The sequence below is a fragment of the Eubalaena glacialis genome, chromosome 11 (assembly GCF_028564815.1).
Source record: "Eubalaena glacialis isolate mEubGla1 chromosome 11, mEubGla1.1.hap2.+ XY, whole genome shotgun sequence".
Taxonomy (NCBI): Eukaryota; Metazoa; Chordata; class Mammalia; order Artiodactyla; family Balaenidae; genus Eubalaena; species Eubalaena glacialis.
In genome coordinates, this window is record NC_083726.1 from 20,063,891 (window position 1) to 20,078,039 (window position 14,149).

Consider the following 14,149-nt stretch of genomic DNA (forward strand, 5'->3'; position numbering starts at 1 on the left):
AGAATGCAAAACAAAAAATTTCCTCCCATCCCTATATTGTCCCAAAAGAGATGGTCTATTTTCCACCCCTTTGAATCTGGGTCAGCCTTGTGACTTGATTTGACCAATAGAATGTGGCAAGAATGACATCATGGGAGTTCCGAGCCTAGATCTAGTTCCAAAATGCCCATGCAGAAAAGAGTTAATATAGCAGGCCTGACTACTACCCTTTGAAAAGCCTGCTTACAGGGTTGGCCCTTGGTTGGCATCTGGGAACTTAGATTTCAGGACGATTTCCTGTAAGAATGGTTCACTGTGCCTAAACTATTTGTATAAATAATATAGCTTATGCTGAACATATGCTTTTCTTCTGAGTATGGAATTTGGGAACATAGAGGATACCTACATGTTCAGACCCCAGTAGAATCCCTGGGCACTGAATCTCTAAAGAGCTTCCCTGACAGATAATATTTCATGTGTTGTCGTAACTTGTTGCTGGTAGAATTACGTATATCCTGTGCGACTCCACTAAGAGAAGACTTTTGGAGGCTTGTGCCTGATCTCCCCTGGACTTCATCCCATGTATCAATACCTTCTCCCTTTGCTGATTTTGCTTGGCATCAGTACAACTATATGCTGAGTCCCCTGAGTCCTCTTAGCAAATTATTCAACCTGAGGCGATCTTGGGGACCTCCTGACACAGGCCTTGCACTTTTAGCTCTTACTCTCTTGCTACTCTCAGAATGACATATGAAGAAGTGCCAGTTAGCCTGCGGGAAAGGCCATATGGAGGAGAACCAAGGCACTCCAGGTGACAACCAATACCAACTCAAAGTCATGTGAGTGAGGCTATCTTAGATTATCTAGACCCAATCAACCTGCCAGATGAAATATAGCACCATAAGTGATCCTAGGCAAGACCGGCAGAACCACATAACTAAGTCCAGCCCAAATCGCTGATCCACAAAATCATAAACATTTTAAATCGTTGTTGTTTTAAAGCCACTAAATTTCAGAGTGCTTTGTTACACAGCAATAGATAACCAATACAGTAATAGCTAATATTTAGAAGCTTTCTTGGTGCCAGATACTTTTCAAAAGCTTAATATTTATTACCTTATTCAATCTTCACAGGAGTGCTATGAAGAAGGTCTATTATTATCCTCATTTTACATCTGAAGAAAGCAATACCCTATGCCACTCAGCTAGCAAATGGCGAAATAGACCTAAATCCAAGATGCCGAAGTCCAAAAGCTGTGCTCTTAAATCACTATATTACATAACTTCTCCTGATAGACAAAGGCCTTTCAAAATAATTGGATGTAGTTCCAATGTTTTATATACTCAAGCCTATATGAGGCAGCCAATTCCTTTCTCTGAGTGTACAGACATGTCTCTAAACCTTTTTTCCCCTACTTCCTTTTAAGTACCCCAGTCTCCAACACAGTCACATGCCATTATCTTATTTGGGGTATTTTACTGTACACATTCCCATTTACTTACTCCTCTGTTATCTTTTTCTTCTTTTTTTATGTGGCATAAACAGAATCCAGGATGTTTACCAGGTATCTTGGGTTTGTATGATCAAAAAAATGGGCATGCGCCATTTACAAAATAATAATTTATAGATATAATCAGTGATGCAATTTAAAGATACAGGTAGAAGACTATAAATTAAAATATCTATAAAACTATATATCCTAGTAAATAATAAAATTCTCTTCAAAATATCCCCTTCATCTCTTAAAAGAAAAAAAACATAAAGTGAAGAAATAAAGCTTCAGTGATAGGACTAGTTTGCCTAAAATCAATCTTCAGTAGTAAATTATTTACTGGTATTATTTGAAGATACTATGAGTTCGGATTGCTAATAATGAAGACTAATCTGGAATTAGACTGTTCTGAATTCTGGCTCCACCACTTACAAGCTGTGAGACCTTCTCCAAGTTATGTCACCTCTCCCTGTCTCAGCTTCCTTGTACTGTACTGAAGATGAAAATAATAATACTCCTATCTCACAGGGTTTTGTGAAAAGTAAATGACATAAATACAAGGTAAGCTTTTACAACTATGCCTGGCACATGTAAAAGTGGATCTCATCGAAGGGTCAGCATACTTTTGGAAAGATTCAAATAGTAAATTTTTGAGGCGTTCAGGCCATCGGGTCTCTTACAACTACTCAACTTGACCTTGCAGTGTGAAACTAGCCACAGACAATACATAAACAAATGAGTATAGCCGGGCTTCAGCAAAACTTTACAGAAACTGAAATTTGAATATCATAATAATTTTCACATGTCACAAAATATTATTCTTCTCTTGATTTTTTTTTTTCAACCATCCAAACATGTAAAAGCCATTCTTAGCTCAGGAACTGTCTGCACAAAAACAGGTAGTGCCACTAGTTTGCCAAGCTTGGTCTAGCCTCAACTCTTCCAGTAGCTAGCTGGCTGTGTGAGCCCAGACAATAAGCCTTACACCTGACTGCCTAGGTAGAGATATAATACTTTCCACAAATCAATGAGACAACGAATATGCAAGCATTCTGAATGTCAGGCTGAACTATACAAAAAGCTCTGATGAGCCTAAATTTCTTCACCTGTAAAACGGTGAAGATTATCTCCTACCTCATAAAATTAGGAGACGTTAGTGAGGCAAGTAAATAATCCACCTAGTGCCGGGCACTTAGTAGATGCTCAATATAAAAAAAAAAAAAGGGCGTCGTTGCTGTTCACGGTCAGAATGCAGGTCCTAACAGTTCCTTGGGAGGATATAACAGGGAGAGGGTGAAAGCAGCGGAATTGTAGTCTACGTACGTTTTAGGATTGGAACCCTGGTTTCCTGCCTAACTAATGAATCTAAGTAGGGCTCTGTGAGCCTTATTCTTCCAGTCAGCAGATGATCCCTCAGGACCTTTCAGCTCCATCACTGGAACCTACGAACTCTGTTCAACACCCCCAGACCAAACCAGGCCCCAGTGCAAAGACACTGCACAAATAATACCGTAGACGGTCACATGGCTCTCTGCTGTTACCGAAAAACCCCCTCACAAGCCGCGCCTGAATCACCACTTAAAGTGTGACAGGCGGGCGAGGAGGAGGCGACACTCACCTGGCTCGGGGGAGAACCGGGAGATGCAGACTCGCCTGAAGAAAGCTCCAACCCGACTGCAGGGAGTGACCGCGGGTTTACATTTTAAATCTCGCGGGAGGGTCGGGGAGCCAATCGCAGCTCCCGCCCTCTGACCCGGAAGCAGAACCGGCGCGCAGCAGCCCCTGGCGGAGATTAGCTCCCCTCTAGCTGCTTCCAGACGCTTTCAGGTGCGTATCGCGCGTGAGCCCAAGGGGCAGCCCCTCTGTGCTCCCGGCCGCCCCGCGCCTCTACTCTATCTCTGGGAGTTCCTTCTCTCCCCGGGCCGTTCCCCACCCCTCTTCCCTCCGACCTCGGGCTCCGGGAGGTGGTAGCGGGGTCTCGCGGGACTTGCCTGGCACCGGGAGCGGTGTCGGGGCTCTGCCGGGACTTCTCTTGTTCCCTCCCTCCTCTGTCTTAGCAGTTTTAGAGGGGCAAGTCCAGCCCGCCTTGTACAGTGAGACCCTGAGACTGTAATTAGACTGAGCACTACTTTAATGAGCAATTAGGGACCGAGTTTCCGGATCTGGAATCTTTTGCACTTCCCACACCTATATCTTACCTGTTGGTCACCCTTAACAATTTTCAGTCCCCTTAAGGTTACTAGTTTATAGATTCCCGACGTGGAACTCATCTCATATGATTCTCAGTAAATACTCATCAGGTATTTGATGTGTTTGTTATCGAGCCCAGATGTTTTCAGGACAACTCCTGCCGTCCAATTAAAAAAACAAAACAACAACAACAAAAACTGATCTCTTTAGAATCCATAAGTCTCATCTGGGAATGCTACTTCCAGAATGCCCACCAGCCCATGAAACGTTAGTTGAAGTTTTGTGCCTGGCCTTATGAATATTATTTTTGTATCCCATGTTGGCAGTCCTTCCTCCAGATCGTATATTTTGTATCTGCTTATATTATAGCACTTTTCACACTGAATCATAAATAACCCTGGATTGTGAGCTCCTTCAAGGCAGGAGTCTGTGTTTTTCTTCTCTAGTACTGGTGTCCAACACTTAGGAAGGTCTCAAATTCTGGCTCCTCTTATGAGCGTGGAAAGCTAGTTAACCATCTAAAGTCTCGATTTCTTCATCTGTAAAATGGGGATCAGAGTTAGCACCTCCCTCTTAGGCTTGTGCAAGTATTAGACGTGATAATGTCAGTAAAATACTTAACGTGGCACCTGCAAATAGTGCTCCATGAATTTTAACTATCATTAATTTTTATGAATATATTTACTATTAATGTGATTCCATCTTTAAGTACTCACTGTATCTTTTAAACAATCTAAACAGAATTTTGTGGTGACTTATTCTGCAAGTATCATTCACAAAGCATATGAATAAGTAATTTTTTTTTGATCTGCCTGTAGTCACATCCTTATTTTGATTAATTGTGTAAAGTAATCCTTTGACGGTTTCTGTCTAACTGTTTCTGTGCTGTAATCCACAGTTTCGTGACCTTGTCCAATAGAAGGCTATTTTTACAGCTGCACGAGTTCTGCCATACAGGATGAAGCAAGATGCCACAAGAAATGCTGCCTACACTGTGGATTGTGAAGATTATGTGCATGTGGTAGAATTCAATCCCTTTGAGAGTGGGGATTCGGGAAACCTAATTGCATATGGTGGCAATAATTTCGTGGTCATTGGCACATGTACATTTCAGGTTAGTGTACAAAACTGCAGTGAATGACAGTGAAGATATTTCACTGATAAGAAAACTTATACAAACTTTGGTAAACTTTGGCTAAACTTTAAAAGTATATTGAGTTTGAATGTTTAAAAAAAAAAATGATATGAAAAACTACTGAGAAAGACATTCCCAGTAATATATACCTGATACTTGTGCAAACATTGAATAAGTAGTGAAAAAGAATATAGTTGACCCTTGAACAACATGGGTTTGAACTGCATGGTTCACTTATACATGGACTTTTTTCAATAGTAAATATTAGGATACTATAGGATCTCAAGTTAGTTGAATCTGCAGATGCCAAGGAGCTGCCCACAGGGAGGGCCTAGTGCAAGTTATAATAGGATTTTCGACTGCGAGGAGGGTCATCGCCCTAACTCCTGTTGTTGTTCAGGGGCAAACCTATGTATATAAGGCTTCTCTTGTGCCTCGTGATTAGAAATGGAATATTCTGGTAATTGAAGTTTATGATTAACTGAACATATGTACAGGGAAAAATATCAATTCGATGAGATCTGATTAATTACTAAATCCAGCTTTTCTATTGATACATTTCAGTTTAACATAGGAAATAAGCTAGTATTGAGAGCTTAAAAAACAATCCTCCAGGAGATTTTATAGCTATGATGATATTCAGCTTTCCTATTAATATGCTGTCATACTTTTTATACATCTAGAGTATACAAAGTGTGAGATCACACTCATTGAACAGTCAGTTTAACATAGTCATTAAGACAATGAACTCTGGAGCCAAAATGGCTAGGTTTTTACTCCTTCCTGGCTTTACCTCTTAATAGCTATATGGCCTTGAACAGGTACTTAACCTCGCTTCTATAAAAATGAGGAAAATAATACACTTGACCCTTGAACAATGCAGTGGTGAAGGGTGCCAATGAGTGCGGTCAAAATCCAGGTGTAACTATAGTACCCTGGTTCCTCATACGTGGATTCAACCAACAGCTGATCATATAATCCTATAGTATGTATGTATTGAAAAAAATCTGCATGTAAGTGGATCCGCACAGTTCAAACTCATGTTGTTCAAGGGTCAACTGCACTTAATGGGGTTTTGTGAGAATGTCATGAGTTAGCATGTACAGTTCCTGGAAGGCATCTGACACATTTAATACATATGTATGTTTTAGCTGTCATTGGTGACACTCAGGCACAACCCCATATTTAATGGTGTGGTGCACACCATCTTTTCTCACAAGAAAGCTAGTTCTACATGTAAGAGAGACTTTGAACAATGAGAGGTCAACCCTCAGGAATCTCTGGTTAATCCTTTGTTTATTAGAATGTTATTCATGGAACACTATTTCCAAAATTGAGGTTAATCAATGAGGTAATTTGACAGAGACCAATTTTCAAAGATTTAAACTTTATCACCAAAGTGATGTTATAAACATTGTAAATATTATTTCCTCTTTTACTGAGAAGGCAGTTCGGTATCTTACAGTATTTTTACATCATAAATGCAGTTTAGCATTTTACAGTGCAATAAATGTATTAGGTTATACATAATTAGACTGTGTGTATATTTATCCTAAGGAGAAAGTATGAATTAAAAGCTTCAGTTTGTTGGTGTCTGAGTAGAATACAAAAGCTCTTACATTATCCGATGTTGTCTCTTAGGGTTGGGGTAGGAATTTCTAGCTTTTAGGCTAAATATGGTCCTCGGCCTAATTTCAGCTGGACTCTCAGGTTAGGATCATTAAAAGTCACGTGATTAACAGAAATAATGTAACACAGTCTTGAAAAAGACTGAAGGGAAACCATTTTTCTAATACAGGCTACTAACCTACAAAAGAAGAAAGCAGCCCCCTACAGATAAAATTGATATTTTGCTTCATTACTTTTAAAATTAATAGCAGTAAACATAGAATTGTATTCAAAAGTACTGAAAAAATATGCTTTAGCACTAGTTTATGTTCAGCTAAAAAACGTTGAGGGAGAAAGTCAAAAAGGAAGAAGAAATAAGGAAAAAAGAAAAGGCAGAGGTGATGGGTGGCAGAGGGAAAATGACAAAATGAGAAAAAAAATGAGTAAAAACATTTGTATTGCTCTGTTATGGTTTGTGGTCATATGCATTTTCCTTGTTGATCCTCAGACCTGTGAAGCTGGCAATATGGGTCTTACCCCCAGCTAACCTAAGGAAAGAATTGGATTTTTATTGATTTAGCAAGTAGTGAATACAAATTATATTCTGTGCCACGTACTGGAGATACAGTTAAACAACTGTCCCTGTCCTCATGGAGTTTCCATTCTACTTCAAAGAAGTTCAGGGATTTATCTGACTAGTAACTGAAAAAACAAGATCTAGATCTCATTTTTATACCCCTGTTCTTTTCCTTCTATGCTGCTATTCAGATAGGTTGAAGCCGTAGTTCAAACAGTTCTGGAGGAGAATTGAGTTTCAGTAATTTGCCATTGGGGATTCAGATTGCTTCTTTTGAAGTTATTTTTTATCTAATTAAGAAGTGTTTAAACACTGTTCCTATTCTCTCACGTTAGGACCTTCAGGTTCTGTAGCACTGAATTTCTTATCTTGAGAAAAAACTAAAGTCGAATTGAAAGATTTCCACATTCCTGTCAGAAAGGCAGTCCTCATTCTAAGACTGTTAGGAAAACACTGCTGATGTAGTAAATGTGAATTTCAACAAAGCATTTTTCAGAATCTCGTGGTGTTCTCTTGAATATGTTGGAAATTTGAGCCAAATGATAGTACTATTGATTGGTGTCATGTATTTGTCAGATACTCATTGAGTGCAGATCAGGTGCTGGGAACTGGTGATACATACTTTAAAAAAGCAAGGACCCTGTCCTCAAGGAGATGTTTAAATGTAAAGCAATGCAATAAGATAACTGCTATAAAAGTAAAGGGCAGAGGGAGCATGAAAGTTTCTAAGTCTGTTCAAAATGTCATCAGTAATAAATGGCAACCTCTTCTTGGACTTGGATGAGAACACTTGACTTAGGCAAGCACATTGAATTTACATAGAACATGAAGCTGAAAAGGATACCTAATGCTTTGGATGACAGACTTCATTTAACAAATTTTTATTGAACACCTGTTGTATGCTGGATTCCGCTCAGAATCCAAATATTGTTTAATAGATTGGATTAATGGGCCAAAAGTTGACCAAGCTAAAATTTAATAAAGATGAATATAAAGTCTTAAAATGATAGACTGCTAGAGCTAGAAGGGAGAGTTGTGACTTACAGTTTTTAGTCACCTGGATGTTCACCATGAATCAGTGCGATGATTAAACTGCCAGAGGAAGTTAATTCAGTGCTGTCCAACAGAAATATAACGTGAGCCACAAATATAAATTTAAATGTAGTAACCACATTTTGAAATGTAAAAAGTAGATGAAATTAATTTTATTAATATATTTTTTACCCAGCATATCCAAAATATTTTATGTGGAACAATATAAAAATTACTAATGAGACACTTCTATATTCTTTTTATACTACATCTTTGAAATCTGGTGTGGATTTTGCACTTTATAAAGTGTTCATGTCTCAGCTTGAACTAACCACATTTCAAGTGCTTAATAGCCCCATGTTACTATGGCTGCCATACTGGACAGAACAACTCCATATCCTCCTCTGTAAATTGACAGTAATATTTAGTGTTTACTTCAGTTCTTAGCAGTGTATTATGATTCAAAGGAGATAATGTATTTGAAGACAAATTTCAGAGTGGTGTTAAAAAGTTTAAAACTGTCATGTGAAAGAGAGATTAGACTCAGAATAGTAACTGTTTTTTATGTTATTTGTCAGTTCTATTTGAGTGGAGTTGTTGCTTATAATGCTTTAAGACTGATGCTGAAACTGCTTCTTTGAGTGTGTTCACCTAGGGGAGATCATCTATGGCCAGATATTTGCCGTCACTGAATTAGACTACCTCATTGATGGTTCCAGAGAGCAGAATTTGGAGCAATGAATAGAATTTACATGGAAACAGATTTTGGTTTAATGTTAAAGAGAACTCTTCGAATAATTAGAACTACCCCCCAAATTGAATAAGCTCCCCCCAAAAATAGCTAGTTCCCTCTCACTTGAAAATGTTTAGAGAAGGGTTGTGCAAACTTTTTTCAAATGGCCTACTAGAGATTTAAGCATTAGATGAAAGAAGTAGACTAGGTAAACTTTACAGTCTCATCCAACTAAAATTCTGTATCTGGCCTTAGATGGGTGTGGCGGGAGGGCCTGCCAATTTCAAGCCCTTAGAGCAGCCCTTTCACCAGCCTGGCATTGCCCCAACCTCAAATAACGCTGGAGCCTTGTGTGAGGATTTGTATTATAGCAAGTTTTCCAAGGTATCTTAATTTCCTGCCTATACAGTACTGCCTACACCCCAGACTAAACCCAAAATAGCATTCATCTCTGCCTGTACCACACACACACCCTGGCCTTTTAGTTGGCTCAATGGCAGACATTGCTGCCAGGAAAAAAAGGTTTCACTGGTAGTACATAAAACTCAGGCTGTACAGTCCCTGGGATTTCTTTATCCCCACGACCACCCGATAACTCCATATATACCTTCGATAACAAATTACGGGACGTAATTATCAATACTGTTGTTACAGTAGCAAAATAATGTGTGTTTTGATGGTAAAAACTTCATTTTTAGAAGATTGATTTGTCAAGTGTGGAAAAACAGATGTAACCCAAACTATAAAGTCAGATATGATTAGGCTCCTAACCATACTTTTAAATTACTTAGTGATTGCTGCCTTGGGATGTCTGGCTGTTAGCTATACAGTTATTATACAGACAAATTATGAAGTAATAAAATTTGGCAGTTTTTCTTTCCTTGATAAATGCATTTCTGTTTCCTTTTTTCATTTATGGAAAAACTTTTTTCTGTTAAGCTCACCTGAAATTTAAAGTTATTTTCAAGGGGTATCTGAATCACATAGAGAAAGATGTATGTAATATGTTTGTGAGATGACTGCTAGGATTGCAAAGGCTATCCTGGAAAAATGAACACATCCACTAGGATTCAATTAAAGTACACATTATAAAACTTTGGATTTAGATTCAGGATGAATGGAATTCTTAGAACAGTCCTTCACATAATTTCTATCTGTATAGACATATGTATTCAATTAAATATCAAGTTTCACCTACTCTGGATTTTTTCCCTGATCCTATTTTATAATCTTAGAAACTTTTATGAAGAATAACTATAGTCAACACAGAAGATTCCTTGGGCAAATTTGTCATGAAAAATTGTGCTTTAGTCTCAAGACCCATTTAGGGTTTTGATTTAAATAACAAAACAATGATTATTTTTAAAATTGCAATATTTTAAGCTTATAAAGCGTGTTTTAAAATATGTATTATCATATAAGGTATAAAGAATAATAGTAATAGATCTCTGTATACCTACTACCTAGCTTAAGAAAGGGAACATTAGCAATCCTTTGAAGCCCCCTGGGTTTTCTTTCCTTACCACCTTTTCTTCTCATCCCCAAGGTGTAACCATGTCTGAAATTTTGTTTTTCTTCAGAGTTACCATGTGTAGGTATTGCAAATCAGCATACTGCTTTTCATGTTTTAAACTTTGTATCAGTGAAATTATTCTGTATTATGTTCTTCTACTGTTTGTAATTGACAGTATATTTGTTAGATTCCTCTATGTCAAAATTCATATATCTTCATTGTAGTATGGTGTTTTATAATATGAACATACCACAGTTGATCTATTCCTCTATCGCATAGTATTTTGCTATTGAAAACATTGCCAATATGCATATTCTTGTGTCTTCTGTGTGAGTTTTGTTACCCCCCTCCTTTCATCTTTTTTCTCCCTGATAGTTTGGAAGTTTTACGTGTTGTTTCTCTTCTTTTAATGGTTACCATAGATATTTTAATATGCATCCTTAATTAGACAGTGTTAAAATTAATATCTTTAACTTCTTCATGAACAAAGCAAGGACCTTTGACACTTGAACTGTCACCCCCTACAGACTTATTGTTATATTTTAGTTCTCTATCATTTTTCTTTTCATTTTACCCCACAAATTCAGTATTGTTTTATGTGACTAGTATTTGTTTAGATTTACCCGCATGTTTGCCTTTGATTTTTTTACTCACTGTTCCTTACATCTCAGGCCTGCCTTCTGGGGTCATTTTTCTTCACCTAAAAGCACATCCTTTACTACAAGAAAAAGTTTAAACTTTTTCTGTGAAGGGCCAGGTAGTAAATATTTTAAGCTTTGCCAGGCCATTTAAGGTGTCTGTTGCAAATTATTCTTTGTTTTTTACAACTCTTTAAAAATATAAAAATGATTCTCAGCTTGTGGGCCATACCAAACCAGACCATAGACCAGATTTGGCCCCTTAGCCATAGTTTGTCAGCCTCTGCTTTTGGAGATCCTTTAGTGAGACTTCACTGATGCCAACCCTTGGTTTTGGTTTTTATGAAAATATCTTTAAGACAGCTTCATTCTTGAGAACAGTTTTGTTGTGGCTACAATTCAACAGTTTTTCCTGTCATTTTGAAGATATTCCACTGTCTGCCTGCATTTGTTTCTGCTAAGAAGTCAATGGTTGTTCTAATTATTACTCTTATAGGAAACCTGTCTTTTCTTTCTGGCTACTATTTCTAAGATACCTCTCTCACTCTCTTCCCTTCTCTCTCCCTCTCCCCCTCACATATATGCACACACCTATATATACACACACATATGTATATATCATGAGAGTTTGTGTGTTCTGAAGTTTTACTATGTTGTGTCTAACTGCAGATTTTTTTTTAAGCTGCCTAGGATTTATTGTTCTTTCTAAATATGCATATTGGTACCTTTAGTCAAGTATGATGAATCTTTTGCCATTATCTCTTCAAATATTGACTCTTCCCCTATTCCCTCTACTCATTTCTTCTACAACCGGAATTAGATATATGGTGGAACTTCTCACTGAATCCCTCTTAACATTTTTTTTGTCTTCTCTTAGCTGCATTCTGAATAATTTTTTCAAATCTGTCTTCCAGCTCCTCTAAGCACTGATTTTTTTTTTTTCTCATTATGGTATTTTTATCTAGACATTTTTATTTAGCTCCTTTTAAAATCTGTCTGGTCACTTTGGGTAATCTCTTGTTGCTTACTCATATTTTTTGATTACCTCCTCTAGATCCTTATAAATACATCTTTTTTGTATCTAATTTTTTGAAATATTTATTTATTTATTTATTTATTTATGGCTGTGTCAGGTCTTAGTTGCGGCACACGGGATCTTTCGTTGCAGCGCGGGACCTCTTCGTTGCAGTGTGTGGGCTTCTCTCTAGTTGTGGCGTGCGGGCTCAGTAGTTGCAGTGCACACGGGCTCTCTAATTGTGGCACTTGGGCTCCAGAGCGTGTGGGCTCAGTAGTTGTGGCGTGCAGGCTCAGTTGCCTTATGGCATGTGGGGTATTAGTTCCCCAACCAGGGATTGAACCCGTGTCCCCTGCGTTGGAGGCGGATTCTTAAACCACTGGACTACCAGGGAAGTCCCTGTATCTAATTTTTTAATCTAATGTCTCCAGGTTGATTCTTCTGTTTGTGTTTGTGGTACTTTGTTTTCATATGTAGTAGTGTGTGCAGGTAAGATCATATCTGATTAAACTATATCTGTCAGAACTCTATGAGACCTGTGTAGAGGAAGTTCACCCAAAGAGAATTTGCCTTTGTCAAGTGCTTGGGGCCACTATCAACATATGGACATTTTTAAATTGTCATTTTCTGGAGCACATAGTTAATGTGAATTCCGGCCCCAAACTCACGTTAGGGCCAGCCAATGGTTGAGATTTCTCACAAGTGACTTTTTCTCTTTTTTGGCCTTCACCCACGGTACATATTTTGCATGGCACTTTTGGTTTTGGGGGTTTTCTTCCCCTACTTCCCCTTTAAAGGTCCTGGATCTATGCAGAGGTCTCTGATCTGCATCCCTCTTTGTTCAGGCACTAAGTTTTGTCTTCCATCCCCTACAAACTGAAGCTGTTAGTTATTGGATGTGAGCAGATGTCCTTAAGATAGCTTTATGCCTTGGTGCTCAGTTGCTTCTCTGGATTTGGATTTTTGCATTATTTTTGTTGTCAGAAAGCTTTTCTGGTTATTGTCCATATTGCCAGACAGAAATGACTTTTTTTTTTTTTTTTTTTTTTTTTTTTTTTAAAACCTTCATTTTTGGTCAGCATAAATTTCCTTTAATAATTTCTCTCTCCATTTCCAGTAGGATTTCATTTCATTTCATTTCAAGCCAGTATAAAGTTTTACAGTTTTAGTCATTCTGGATTCCAAGTCATTTAAGATGAAAATGGAAATGCAAAGTTTACTTAAGAAATTTAATTTTCTTCTTCTGTAACATCTAAGTCTTCATCCTCTTCATCATCATCTTCTATTTGTTGATCCTTTCTTAGTCGACAGGTGGATACCTGTCCTGTTCCAGATACACACTTAGCTGACAGTGATCTCTGAAGAGGTGACTTTGAATTTGCTCTTACGATATCTAAACGGGATGAATAATCTGGTGGATACAGAGAATTTCGGAAAACCTCTAAATCTTCTTCTTCATCAATCTTTTGTATATTTTGGTAGGCAGCAGTGTAGACCTCTAAAGCTTTGCCGTGAAATAACATTTCGATAGTGATAAATTCTGAAAATATAGTCTTTATATCCTTTATTTTCTGCTTTTCAAAGCTGTCAATAGTCTCCTCCAGATGGCGAGTTGTTCGAGCAGCATCCATTGTGGCCCTTTGTAATTCAGTTTCTGCCTGTGAAATAACATGTCGATCAGATGGGTTTCTCTGACGTGTTCTTTCTAACTGAGTTAACTGTTTAGCTTCTCGATTCCTTGCTGTTAATGTTGCTTTGAGGTCATCTCGTTTCATTTTTACAATGGTTCCATAAGCTTTCAAAGGTTCAACTACTTTGGCTTCAAGTCTTTCAACCTCTGCTTGTCGATAATCCTGAAGTTTGGAAAACTCGTCAGCAAAGGTTTTCAGGCCCTGCTTTAACTTCGGGGTCTCTGTAGAGGCATACACGTTGATTTCATTCACCAGGAGGTCGGCTTTGTCTCGCAGTCTGGCAGTTTTCCGCACATAAGCAGCAAAGATTTGGCACAGCTCTCCAAAGTGCTTCTCCACATTTGTGACAGCATCTTGCAGTTGTCTGGTTTGAGCATCCCGGTTTTCTAAGCTGCGCCTCAGCATCTTGCCTCGCGCACGGTCGGAGACCCCGGGCTGAGGCCCAACGCCAGGGGCTCCGTAACGCCCGGGCGTGCGCGGGGGCGCGAGAGCCCGAGAGCCCGCCCCCAGAAATGACTTTTTAAAATTCATTTTTTTCTTCATCT

At 38.3% G+C, this 14,149-nt stretch overlaps 3 protein-coding genes across 4 annotated transcripts in view; 1 reads left to right on the forward strand and 2 right to left on the reverse strand.

The window, feature by feature from the left end:
• The window catches only part of PARPBP (PARP1 binding protein), an 85,211-nt gene extending 82,080 nt beyond the window's left edge, over positions 1-3,131 (reverse strand). Inside the window, exon 1 of the mRNA XM_061206558.1 lies at positions 3,091-3,131. The gene's annotated coding sequence lies outside the window, so the exon portion shown is untranslated. The remainder of the gene's footprint in view (positions 1-3,090) is intronic.
• Positions 3,132-3,230: 99 nt separating this feature from the next.
• Positions 3,231-14,149, forward strand: part of NUP37 (nucleoporin 37) — a 43,002-nt gene continuing 32,083 nt past the window's right edge. The window contains exons 1-2 of the mRNA XM_061205366.1: positions 3,231-3,299; positions 4,561-4,776. Coding sequence (XP_061061349.1) covers positions 4,621-4,776 — 156 coding nt within the window. The 5' untranslated portion in view covers positions 3,231-3,299; positions 4,561-4,620. The remainder of the gene's footprint in view (positions 3,300-4,560; positions 4,777-14,149) is intronic.
• LOC133100976 (CBY1-interacting BAR domain-containing protein 1) lies at positions 13,063-14,024 on the reverse strand. Of its 2 annotated transcripts, XM_061205511.1 has the most exons (2): positions 13,353-14,009; positions 13,063-13,232 (listed from the first exon to the last, which is right to left on the reverse strand). In XM_061205511.1, the coding sequence occupies exons 1-2, from the start codon at positions 14,007-14,009 to the stop codon at positions 13,143-13,145; spliced, it is 747 nt and encodes a 248-aa protein (XP_061061494.1). In that variant the 3' UTR covers positions 13,063-13,142. The 2 variants fall into 2 exon arrangements, with proteins under 2 accessions (XP_061061494.1, XP_061061495.1); XM_061205512.1 differs by having other exon boundaries at positions 13,063-14,024.

Bases quoted from the DNA above. Each gene is read 5' to 3' on its own strand.
- LOC133100976 (XM_061205512.1), bottom strand. From the start codon at position 14,009: ATGCTGAGGCGCAGCTTAGAAAACCGGGATGCTCAAACCAGACAACTG.